Below are 12,674 nucleotides of genomic sequence, written 5' to 3' on the forward strand. Positions count from 1 at the left end.
GGAGAAGCAGGTGACATTGGTCAGCCTGGTGCTGCAGGATCACAGGGAGAAAAGGTAAGGAGTGCTTCTGCACTGCCCAGCTCTGGGTTCCCAGCTTCAGGAGCTGCACATTTGTTCTGTGTGTACAAAACTTAGGTGAGAAGGAGAATTTTAAATCGAGCTGTCTAGCCCAGATTGTTTCAGAGAACCAGCAGAGTATGATTCCTGGACTTCAAGAAAGTGAAGGGATGAGCTTTGCTAAAACTGTGATCTTCCTGTTTCAGGGGGAACGTGGTTCACCAGGAGACCAGGGACCCATGGGCCCAAGGGTAGGTGTTCCTTCACTGACAAAGAGTTTTGGCCCTTCAGAGGGGTCTAAGGATAGTGGGACAGTCCAGACTGGGCCTTGCTGTCACTAAGAGTACTCAGAGATGGGCAGTGGCTAAGTTTGAGGTGGGCTGTTTCTCCACTCCACACCCACAGGAGGAAAACATTCTCCCAGGCCATCTCAGGGTGGCTCCTTCATAGGAGGAGAAGGGTTTGGGCATCCCAGTCTGGACTCAGGCCCTTGACCTACCAGAAGAGGGCTACAAGAGGGTGGATGCATGCACACATCTACCAGTTGGTGAAACAATCCAGTTCCTGGATTCTGGCCTCAACTTCACCTCTTCCCAGACTGCCAGCTTTGATGGTTGTGATTTGGTGATCTGAGCTGGGCTGGCTGCAACTCTGTAGAATCTCCTGCACTGCAGGGCCTTTCTTTAATAAATGAAAAAGTGGGCACTGGTGAAATGGGCCCCTCTGAGCCCCCTTTTTCAGAGTGAACCACAGCTCTGAGCCCCCCAAGGGAAGGGCAGTCCCAGCCCCTGGCTGAAGAGCTGGTATTTTGCAGGGCCCCAAAGGAGAGCCTGGGAAGGATGAAATGATGGACTATGATGGGAACATCAGTGAAGCTCTCCAGGTGAGCAGCTGCCCTCCTGTCCTGTGAGTTGTCTGCTGGATGCTTGACTATTCCCCAAGGGCTGCAGGCAGGGGACAGGGCAGATCTGCTTCCTTGGGTAGCAGCAAAGGGAAGCTTTGGCTGTGCCACAGTCTCCATCCCACAGCTCACTGCCTGCAGGGTTTTGCTGAGTACCTGTGCACTGGCTGTATTGTATTTGCAAGGACCCTCATGGCAAGAAAGAATTATGAATCTGACTCTATGTTCTCAGAAGGCTAATTTATTATTTTATGATGCTATATTATATTAAAAATACTCTATTATACTAAAGAATACAGAAAAGATACTTACAAAAAGCTAAAAGGCTAATAATGAAAACTTGTGACTCTTTCCAGAGTCTTGACACAGCTCGGCCTTGATTGGCCAAAGAGTCAAAACAACTCACTAAAATCCAATTAAACAATCTTCAAACACATTCTACATGTGAGCACAACACAGGAGAAGCAAATGAGATAAAAATTGTTTCTTTTTTTTCTCCAAGGCTTCTCAGCCTCCAGAGAGCAAAGGGATTTTTCCAGAGAATGTGAATGCCCCACTGGCTGGGCTGGTGCACTGACCCTGGTGGACAGAGAGGTCACATGAGTGCTCTGGGAATGGCCCAGAGCATGGGGTGGGTAGTGGATAAAGTCACCAGAGCTTCCTCAAAAGGAATGTGAGGATGGAGTGCAGTGAGCTGGGCTGTGCCCAGCTCTGGGCTGGCCTGGCCTCCACTGGGAAAATGGAGAAATTGTAGAATAACAGCTCTGTGGGACTTGGAGTGAGTTTTTAGTTTGGCATTCTTTTGGGTTTTTTTTTCCCCTCTTCTTAATTTTGTCAGCTCCTTACTCATTTGGGTCAGAGTTACATTAGTGGGGAACAAGCCACCTCCAGGAAGAAGCTTAGTTTTCCAATGTTTTCTAATTTTTTTTCACTTTTTTTTTCCCTAGGAAATACGAACTTTGGCCTTGATGGTGAGTTCCTGTCCATGCTGTGGGGTTTTACACAAGCAGCCATATGTCCATCCTAAGCAGATGGCCTGACAATTTAGGTGCAGCTACAACACTTGGCCTTTGCAATTGGGAGCTAAAGCTGGGGCAGCTGAGAGCTGAAAGAAGAGCTCATCTTGCCTTCTGATCTTGGCACTTGAATTCTAATCAGGGCTTTCATCTCTCTGCTTTAAGAGGTCATACATGCTGCTCAGAAGGAGCAGGGAAGAGCAGGGCTCTCCATTGCTCATCTTCCCAGCAAAATTTGATTTAAGGAATCCCTTGGAATATTCCTCTGTGATTGCCCCTTAAACTTAGGAGAGGTGTTTGGTTGCAAACCACAAAAATACAAATATGAAAATAATTTTTTTCTTGATCTAGGGACCCCCGGGACGTCCAGGTGTGGCTGGACCTCCAGGGCCACCAGGACAGAAGGTATTGTCCCAGTTCAGCACTTGCAGGTCTCAGGGAAACACAGGAGTGGCCCAGGCAGAATTCCCACCCCCAGCTCTTCCCAGTGTCCAATATTTCCTGTCCAGCACTGTCAGACTGTCCTGCTGTCCTCTGCCACTCCTCCTCACACACAATATCCTGAAAATCTCTTTTCTCACAATGATAATGCCTAATCTGAAAGATGAAGGATCCTTTCTACTTGCCCTCCCCTTCAGGAAGCAGCTTGTGGGAACCAAACTGTGGGATTGTGTTTTTTGGGGACTGCATGACTGCACTGGGAGCTGGCAGTCAGGATCAACAAGATTGGGAGAATGCTCAGGCAGTCTCATGATGTAATGTTTCAACAGGGGTTTCCGTGGGGTTTTTTTGTTTCTTTTTTTTTTTAATTCTATGACTGCAGAAAATCCCTGGGGTTTCCATGCTTTATTTTTGGTGATTACAGGAAAAAAAAAATGGATTTTTTTCTGCTTTTTTTCTGTGTGAGTAGCCCATGCAAACTATTTCTGCAATGCTTGCCCTTTTTCATCACAGTGCCCCACAGAAGGAGTCAGAGTAGCTGCTTTCAAAGTGCCAAAGTAACAATTCTGTGTTGCAGGGTGAAATTGGCTTGCCAGGTCCTCCAGGCCACGACGGAGAAAAGGTAAAGCACGATGCTCTTCCCTCAGGGGCCTCACCTGGGTCATCTCTGGCACTGACATCCCACAAGGAAAAAAAAAAGTATTTTGCTTCACAAGAAGGAGCATTAATGGTTTGTCAGTGTCCTCACATTTGTCATGGCAGTGCTGCTTTGTCCTGTGTCCCAAGGGCATAGCTGGGAGGGAAAGGATGAGCAGAGCAAGAGGCTCTGAGCCTTGCTCCATCTGTAAGTTGTTTGTTGTGTGAATTTCATTTAGGGACCACGTGGCAAGCCTGGAGAAATGGGCCCTCCTGGGCCTCAGGGCCTGCCAGGGAAGGATGGACCTGCTGGGATGAAGGGAGAGCCAGGCCATGCTGGGGGCAGAGGAGAGAAGGGTGAGAAGGGAGATCCAGGACAAGCAGGCTCCCCGGTGAGTAAATCAAAGCCTCTCCAGTCCTGCTGCCCACCCAGCTTGTGGGCCAGGGCCCCAGGGCTCCCTGCCAGGTGGGTGCTGCTCTGTCAAGTGCCACAGTCCAGCAGATCCTGGCTTCCTGGCACATGTGTTGTCCTCTTGCTGGAGTGGCTGTCCCCAGGTGCCTGCCCTGCACCGTGTCCCCAGCCCAGCTTGCTGCCTGGTGTTTTGCTGGCACTGAGCAGGTGTGAGTGTGAGCCAGGAGGCTGAGGCACCACACACCTCCTCCTGGAAGGGCAGCTGCATGGGGGAACCCCTCACATCCCAGCTACTAACTGGGGCACAGTGCCCAGCTTCAGTCTGTCACAGCTCCTGTGTCCCCAGCACTGCTCAGGGGGGTTTGTGCAACAACCTCCTGCCTCTCCATGGGATTGTCAGGATGAAACTCCTGCTGTCTCAACAGCTGGCTGTGGGGAATGATTGCTAGCCCAGACTCCAGCAAAGGGCATAACCCTGAGCAGAACTTGGAGGCAGGAAAGCAGCACCCCATCCCCACTCTGGGGGCTGGTACATCCACAGTGACAGGAGGATGTTCAGCCATTTGCCCCTCTGCTTTCAATGCTAGTGAAGTCCTGCATTTCCCTGGATACCTGGTGGATGTCCAAGGTTTTCAGGGTACTCTTGGGATTACCAGAGCCAGTCTTGCCTCTTAGACTGATATGTTATATGTCTGCCTGACTTAGTTGTGCAAAACTCCACAAATCTTTCTTGATCTGTAGGGACTAGATGGCCCCACTGGAGAGAAGGGTGAACAAGGTGACCAAGGGATACCAGGACCATCAGGATTGCCAGGGCCCATTGGACTTCCAGGACTGACAGTAAGAATGGGAAAGAAAAGGCTGCTCTTTGCTTGGTAAAGAGAAAATAGCATAGAGCAGCACACCAGGGCTCATTTCCCAAAGTGCTGAGTATCCTGGGAGCCTCAGAGCCCTCCCCCTTTGTTAGGTGTCACAGAATGTCCCTCAGACCTCCAGCAGCAGGCAGGCAATGTGAAACACATGGCCTGTTCCCACTTCTCCTGGGGGAGCTGCTGCTGCCAGCACAGGGGGGGGCTCACAGGCAGCTTTGGTGGAGCTCCAGAGCACAGCCAGTGGTGATGGGCTCTGCTGCTGTGTGCAGGGAGGGAAGGGGGAGCTGGGGAGCACAGAGACAAAGGGAATCCAGGAGGGCTGGTATGTGGCATTTTTGGGGTTCCTAGGACAAAGGTGGAATTGATAAATTTGACTCTATGTTTTTAGAAGGTTAATTTATTATTTTATGTACTTATATTATATTAAAGAATGCTATGCTAAAGAATAGAGAAAGGATACATCAGAAGGCTTAACAAGATGCTAATTAAAAACTCATGGCTGACTCCTCAGTCCTGACACAGCTGGACCACGATTGGTCATCAAGAAAAAACAATTCACATCAAACCAATCAAACAACCACCTGTTGGTAAACAGTGTCCAACCACATTCCAAAGCAGCAAAACACAGGAGAAGCAAATGAGATAAGAATTGTTTTCATTCTCCTCTGAGGCTTCTCATCTTCCCAGGAGAAGAAATCCTGGCAAAGGGATTCTTCAGAAAATATGACAGTGACACCAGCAGGTCACTGCTCCCGTGTTCCTTTGGGATCTCAGCAGCAGGGGAGGGGTGATCTGCAAGCAGTGCTGCTGGAAACTGGCACACCCCCTCTGGTGACACCCCTTGGCTGAGGACAGCAAGCCTCATGCTGTGGGGCTGCACCAGCCACCTGTGGCTCCTGATCCCTCCTTTCCCTGACACGAGGACAATCTGTCTCACAGCCCTCAATCAATAAGTAAATGCAGTAAATGATTTCCTGGCAATTGTTTGCATGTGTATATATACACAAGTATTTTTTTTATTGCCCAAAAGATTTTGGTGTTCTTGAATTTGCCTGTTCTTCCCTCAAAACTCACCCCTAGCTTTGGAGTGCCCTGCAGCAAGAAGTTTCACAGGCTATTGAAACGTGTGGAGCCAGACACCTTCTTTAATATCTTTTGCTTTTTGACCCTGTGTGGTATTTTTGGGGTCCCCCATCATGGGAAGGAAAGATAAATCTGACTTTATGTTTTTAGAAGGCTAATTTATTATTTTATGATCTATATAATATTAAAGAATGCTACACTGAACTGTATTAAAGAATAGAGAAAGGATACAGACAGAAGGCTAAAAAATAGTAATGAAAACTCCTGACTCTCTTCTCAGTGTCTGACACAGGCTGACCATGATTGGTCATTAACTAAAAACAATTCACATGTTGGATAAACAATCTCCAGCCCACATTCTAGAGCAGCAAAACACAGGAGAAGCCAATGAGATAATATTGTTTTCTTTCTTTTTTTTTTTTTTTTTCTGAGGCTTCTCAGCATCCCAGGAGAAGAATCCTGGGCGAGGGGATTTTTCAGAAAATGTGACCATGACAAGCCTATGCCTCCTTGTAGGAATGGTGGTGGAATAGTGGAAAAAAACCTCACTGCTTTCCCTCACCTTAAAGATTGGCCCCTTTTGCATAACCCTCCCCTGAGTCCTGCTGCTGCTTCCCAATGCAGTCCTTAGGTGGAATCCAGGTTTCTCTGGCTGGCAGAGGAGCCCTGCTGCACCCTGTGTCCTGTCCCCCTCTGAGCAGCCCCACTTTGCCCCTGAGGGCAGCACATTGATGGTGACTTCTCTTGTGTTGCTTTCCAGGTATCTGGGCCCCCTGGACCCCAGGGCCCTCCAGGACCTCCAGTAAGTTTGAGTCATTCACCTGAGGAGCAAGGGAATGGGATTAGAGCAGGCAGTGCCTGGGGAGGGTTCTGTGTGGAGACAGCCAGAACCACTTCATTGAAATGGGAACATGCTTGGTATCACTGCCAAACCCACCCCCAGGGCAGCTCAGGGCTGGCAGGGCAAAGGAGGAAGGTTTTGGTAGTTGGAGATGAAAGGGAAGACAGTAGTGAGATGGGATGGATGGGATTAAAGGGGTCAACTGCAGAAATTGTTTTAACAGCACACCTGGCCCCCTGCCAGGGTGTGCTTGGCAAGAGGCTCCTGGTTAGGGGTGAGAACAATACATGAGGTGCCCCTTCCACAAATAAAAAGGCTTTGGGGCTGAGGGATCCTGCCCCACAGAGCAAAACCTTTGTACTGCATGCTTCCCTGGGAGACCTGGAGCTTAAAGCCCATCCTGAAAGATTGCTTACATCTTGTCTCTCCTCCCAAATACAGGGTCTTCAGGGTGTCCCAGGACCCAAGGTAAGGGTACAAAGTATTACATGCTGAAATGTAACAAAAGTTGTCCCAGGTAGAATTCCCTTCAGTAACATCTTTGTAGTTCAGGTGGTAGTTTTCTTCCATTTTGGTAAGAGGATAAATCCTTCTGGATATTTTCTTGAAGGAAATGGATTAGCAGCTCTCATTTTAGGACCTGGAAAAATGGTCATTCCCTCCAGTTTTCACCCAGAGAAGTGGGAATTCACTGGTCTGTGGAATTCTGCCCATGAGAACACAGCTGAAATCTCTGTCTGGAGGGTGGAGGTCTGTACAGTGGGATGAGTATTCTGCCACACAGTCCTAAGGAGCTGAGCTCTAGCTAAAAATTAGTCTTAAAATTACCCTGTACATTCTGCTGTAAAGCACTCAGGAACTTCACCATCCTTGGTGGTGAGAATCTTTCTAATCTCCATCTAAATGCTCAGCCTGCACCATTGCCTTGCCCACTGTAAAACTGTTTCCTACACAAAAAATAGGGGAGTGGAAATGTTCAAGGAGAGCTGCATATTTCTGGTGACATTCTGGACAAAGATTGGAAAATGTGCCAAGAGTCTTAATTTTAATTATTTTTAGTATTTGGCCACCAGCATTGTTTGGGCACTAAAAGGGATGGGTGTGTTTTAAAAAGCCTTGTGAACAGCAATGATTAGGAAAAAAGTTTTGGGTTACATTTTGATTTTAAGAAAAAGGGGTATATTTTTCAAATATTGCTTTATAGTTTATAGTAGAGAATTTTAAATATACAGCTGGGAAAAGAATGCTGAAATTGTTTTTTTTTCTGAAATGTTGAAACTGATGCCTTAGCATCTCCAAAAATTATTTCTGTGTGATTTTTCTTCAAGGCTTCTAGACACCTGTCATTCACTTCCAGTGGATCCACATCTTAAAATGTAACCCCACTGTATCAGATAACTTCTGGTTATTTATATTGATATATAAATATATGTACAGCAACAACAGCAGGGAGAGCAGCACTGGAGTGAGCTCAGCTCTCCTCTGAACATCTTTATCTCAGGGCCTGAGTCTCCTCTGATTGCCACTGAGTTAAAACAGGTGCTCACACAGGGTAATTTGAGTGACAGTGCTTTTCTTCATTATGCTGAGACTTGGGCTAAAGCATTGCTCTGCTGCTCTTGTCTTCCCTCTGCTCTCTGAGGAGAGGAATGTTTGTTATATAAGTGCTGTTCTGGTGGGTTTATTTTCTGCTCCATCCTTCCTTTAGGGGGAAGCAGGGATTGATGGAGTGAAAGGAGAGAAGGGTGCCCAGGGTGAAAAAGGAGACAGAGGGCCACTGGGATTACCCGTAAGTATCCAGGAAGCAAGCAGCACTTTGTGAGCCAAACTTCATAGCAGCTGTAAAAGGATCCCTCAATAGGAGAGAGGCACGTGGGGATTTGCTATGTAAAGTCAGAGAAAGAGATGGTCTATAAATAACTGTGCCTTTGCTTTTTAAACCCAAAGCTTCAGTTTCTGTGCTGAGCCTTCAGCTTCTAGATCTGTTCAATAGATGAGTGATCACTTTATTTCCTCCTGCTTCTGGCAGGACTGGGAAAAACAAGCAGTAGCTTTCCTGGAGGTTCTCTGCACTTCTGGGCAAGATGAGAAACATAAGTCAGAGATGTGGAAAGAGTAAAACCTTCCCCAGCCATTTGTCTCCTGGGCTAAGCTTTGTACAAAGCATGGTTGCTCTAAGTGCAGCCAGCTTCTTTGATAGCTGGAACATTCCTGTCCCTTCTGCCATGGGATCAGTGCTCCCCCTGGCCCAGCTGGTCCCTGCTGTGTGTGAGCTCAGTTCCAGTAGCCTGGTGTTAGAGCACTGCTTGGCTTAGCAGGAGACATTGGGGCATGGTGTATTATAGAGGGGTTGCAGGAGCTTTAGATACAAACCTGATGATGGTTTGTTACTGGTTAACTGGTGACGAAGTTACTGGGTGCTAACTTAGTCCCACCCAGTTGTTCCACCAGCACCCAGGTTCTCTCATCATTAAAAAGCACTGGTGGCACAGTAGATCTTCCCCCTTCCCCAAATGTTCTGCCTGGAACAAACACTGCAGAGTGCATCTCATGTGCTGTGTGGCTTGTTGTCCTGTGTTTGACCACCCAGATCCCTTGTCCCTGACTTTGGCTGAAATGTGTGTCTTTGTTTGTAAAATGTTTCCCCCTTTAGTTGTGCAGAGCAGTGGTTCCCTTCTAGGGCTTGAATGAATCCCCTCTGGCTCCAGGCTCTCAAATGAGCCCAGCCTGAGTACATTCCCTGGGGCTCCAGGCAGGGCAGTGGGGGAAGGGGAGCCTTTGGAAGGCTCAGAGGCCAGGGATTGTGCCTCAGTGAAGCAGTGAGAAGTCAGAACCCAGTCCCCTGAGAAATGCCAGTGGAAGTTTTCTGTGTACATGGTTCTTCCCTCGAGCCTGTGGGGTATCCAGACAGGGGAAGGAGATCCTTGTGACAGCCCAAGCAGGAGGTGCCCCAGCAATTATCCCAACATCTCACCCTTGTGGCAGGGAATGTGCTAGCTGCTTCTCCTGCAGCAGTGAGCCCCATGGGGCTCCAAAGGTCCCTTGGCTTTTCCCATCGCTCTTCCTGAGCAGTGGAGGTGGCTCAGAAGGGTCCTCTTAGGAATGTTTTGTTGGGATCAGCAATATTGGCTGGCCAACCAGGCAGCACAGCTCGTTAGATCAGTTACTGTGGAACTTGTATCCTTCTTCAGAGCCACTGAACTTTCTCCATAAGCTTTTCCATGCCTGATCCAGTGTCTCTTCAGCCTGTCAAACTAAATGCAGTGCCAAGCAGGTTCTGAAATATTTCAGGCTGTAAAATCCTGAAGCTGGATCTGCTGCCTTTTCCTCTGACTTGGGGCTTGACATCGCGCTGGAATTCCAGTGCTGATTCACTGCAGTAGCCTTGGCTGATGGGGTGAGGAGCTTGTAATTCTCAGGTGGAGGAAAACTCAGTATTTGGTACTTACATCCTACCACAGTTTCCCTCCCAGCCACTGTCTGAGACAAGCCTCTGGGCTTGATGGGCCCTGGGCAGAACCACTGTTAGGTCTTGTGGATGAGGAGATTCAGGGCAGGAGCTGAGCAGACAGCAAAGGGCCACTTGATCTCAGTCTGGTGTAAATCTGCACTGGTGACACAGGGAGATGAGCCACCTGTTTCATGAGCCCCCAAACAACTGCATGTGGAGTGGAGCAAGCCTGCAGCTGACCTAGTGGGCACCACAGGCCCTGGGTTTCTTGGTAGCTACTTGAACAGCTGATGGTTCTGCCCTGCCTGTAAATGCCTTGGTGAGCAGTGGCCTCTGAGCCTTGTGTCTCACCTGTGTTGCCCAGCCTGCCACGGAGGCAATGCAGATTCCAGCTCCACTGTCACATTGTCCTTTTCACCACCTGTCATAGAACAACTGCTTCCCCAGGAGTTTTCCTGGTGGCATTGAGTGAAGGAAGTTTGCACTCTTAAGAGGATCTTGAGAGTGCAAAGAGAGAAAGCTGCAGGTTAACGTTATATGTATTCAGTGTTTCTGTGTTTTTGTTGGTTTGCTTGTAAGTGCCATCACCTGTCCTTGAGATCTTAATTTTTGTTAATTGCAAGCACATGTTTGTCTCAAGTCACTGCTTTACTCACCTCTCCCCTCCCCTCTCCTTTCCCCTCACCCTCCTCCCCTCTCCTCTGCCTTGTTTTTGTGACCCCTCCCTGCCTGTTCAGGGTGCTTCAGGTTTAGACGGCAGGCCTGGACCAGCGGTGAGTTCCACTTCTCTGTTACCCCATGTTTGTCCTCCCCAGTATCGTCACTCGTGTTGTGTCTTCCACCCAAGTCTTGTTTATACCAGGAATAATCTTATTTTTACCAAAGCAGCCTTGGGGGAGGGGGTTAAGCTTAAAATGAGGAGTGATATCACACCCTTGTCTTTGATGCTACCAGTCTGGATGCTGGGATCACAGCCTACCTGTTCCACTGTGTCTCAGGAACAAGAGGAATGAAACCTCTGCATGATTCCATGATGCTCTCTTCCCCTGTCCTCTTCACCCTGGAGGGTCTCCAACCTGTCATTCTCCAGGAGGCAGGAGAGGAGCTGTAGTCACAGAGCAAGGGGGAATGGCTTCAAAAGGAAAGATTCAGTAGGTTTAGGTTGGATATTAGGAACAAGTTCTTTACTGTGAGGTACTGGCACAGGTTGCCCAGAGAAGCTGTGGCTGCCCCTCCCCTGGAAGTGTTCAAGGCTTGGAGCATCCTGGTCTAGTGGAAGGTGTCTCTGTTCATGGGAGGGGGTTGGAGGGATGATGTTTAAGGGCCCCACCGACCCCAAACCATTCTGTGATTCTAAGTAATGCCAATCTGGTTCTGCAAACCACACAGCTATTCTTGGGTAACAGCTGTTAAATAACAGCCAAATATTTTCAGTCTCTCTTGGGAAATCACAGATCACCCATGTACAATCCATTTGGCTATTTAAAAACAAAAAGCAGTTTCTCCTCCTCAGGGTAGCTGGGGATAATTTCAGCTGCTCTGACTTTTTAAGAGAATCTGAGTGGCAGCTTAGAGTTACTTGTTTGGGGAAACTGTAGATCCAGTTTTATAGATGTGCAGGGCAGATTTCAGTGTATTCCTTTGCAGTAAAGGGTGCATAAGTGAAGGCAATTAAGATGTCCATGATTGCATGGATCTAAGGAGAGCCTGATTTTTCTCTCTTCCTTCTCCACACTGAAGTTGTGTGCTGCATGAGCTACTCCTCAGCTTGTGTTCTGTGGATCTTGACTTCTCTGAAAAGCTCTCCTGATCCACATGAGCTGTCCTGCTCTCATCAGAGGGGTTACTTTAGTGACTAAGCATTTGCAGACTGACATTAAAATCTACCCTTTGCTTTAAGGCTTTTAGAAAAAGACTCTCCCACTTGGGAAGTTTTCTCCTTGGTTCTTCCTAGGAGTCAGGCAGTGTGCCTCAGAAGTGTTCCTTTATTGAGGCTCCTTGAGGGAATTGTAGACCCAAACCCATGTGGTTCAAGGAGTCTGAGTTGGAGGTGCTGGAATCCTGTTCTTAGCCACAAGGGTATTGCAGCCAACATTAAAGGTCACTTTGACTGATTTCCCAGAGGCCAGGTGAGTCTCAGGAGCACCAGCAGGGAAGTTTGGTGTGCTGGTGGGAGATGGGTGTGTCAAAGGCTCAGGGAAAACACTGGGTTTTCCTGTCAGCATGGCTGGGAGCCTGGTGGAGTGACAGGAGTGGCAAAGGAGGAGCAGAGGGACTGGAGGATGCCCCTCCCAGCTCACACCTGTGCCTGTACACACCTGCATTCAGCTCTGCAGCTTGGGCTCTGTCAGCTTGCATGAACCACTGACCCAACACTTCCCATCTCCTCAACTCCACTGACTCCAGGAGGGGGTAGAGAAAATAGGGAAATAATCAAAATGAAAAGCAAATTGTTTATCATGTGTGTAAATGGCTTTTATTCTGCTACAGCTTTCAGCCTTGTCTGGTATAGCCTAGAGAGAAAGAATTCCTGTTTGTGGAGCTGGTAGAAATGCCTGCTGAAATAATTGTCAGGAGAGAGCTTCAGAATTAAAAATGAGGCTCTGTAAGTGGTGCTGGTGTGATCTAACACAGCAGTTCCCATGTTCTTCAATTTGCCTTGCCAACTACCAATCCATCTCCAGCAACACTGAAAGCTGTAGTGGTGCTAGGTGCCTTCCTCCACCAGCCTGTCCTTTTCCTGAGGGAGCAGCAATGTCTTCTGGCTTTAAGGAGGCCCTGGAATAAAAGTGCCCTGATGTGTTTTCCTTCCTACAACTGCAGGGTATTCCAGGACCAATTGGGGCTTCGGGACCAGCAGGACCAAAAGGAGAGAGGGTGAGTTTTCTTCAGAACTGACAGATGCTCTGTAACTTCTCTGAAGATAAAACAGCTCTGAGGGATAGAGGAGCTCAAGGCTTTTCC

General features: G+C 48.2%; 1 protein-coding gene across 6 annotated transcripts in view; it reads left to right on the plus strand.

The window, feature by feature from the left end:
* LOC132329648 (collagen alpha-1(XIII) chain-like) overlaps positions 1 to 12,674 on the plus strand; it is a 66,685-nt gene that overhangs the window by 37,536 nt on the left and 16,475 nt on the right. For 5 of the 6 annotated variants that reach the window (XM_059850889.1, XM_059850888.1, XM_059850887.1 and 2 more), the window contains 13 exons: positions 1 to 54; positions 264 to 308; positions 872 to 940; positions 1,906 to 1,929; positions 2,326 to 2,379; positions 2,993 to 3,037; positions 3,291 to 3,443; positions 4,205 to 4,303; positions 6,179 to 6,220; positions 6,701 to 6,727; positions 7,968 to 8,048; positions 10,448 to 10,483; positions 12,534 to 12,587. In XM_059850889.1, coding sequence (XP_059706872.1) covers positions 1 to 54; positions 264 to 308; positions 872 to 940; positions 1,906 to 1,929; positions 2,326 to 2,379; positions 2,993 to 3,037; positions 3,291 to 3,443; positions 4,205 to 4,303; positions 6,179 to 6,220; positions 6,701 to 6,727; positions 7,968 to 8,048; positions 10,448 to 10,483; positions 12,534 to 12,587 — 783 coding nt within the window. The remainder of the gene's footprint in view (positions 55 to 263; positions 309 to 871; positions 941 to 1,905; positions 1,930 to 2,325; positions 2,380 to 2,992; positions 3,038 to 3,290; positions 3,444 to 4,204; positions 4,304 to 6,178; positions 6,221 to 6,700; positions 6,728 to 7,967; positions 8,049 to 10,447; positions 10,484 to 12,533; positions 12,588 to 12,674) is intronic. The other variant, XM_059850890.1, reaches the window with a different exon arrangement.

This window comes from Haemorhous mexicanus, chromosome 7 (genome assembly GCF_027477595.1).
Source record: "Haemorhous mexicanus isolate bHaeMex1 chromosome 7, bHaeMex1.pri, whole genome shotgun sequence".
Lineage (NCBI taxonomy): Eukaryota > Metazoa > Chordata > Aves > Passeriformes > Fringillidae > Haemorhous > Haemorhous mexicanus.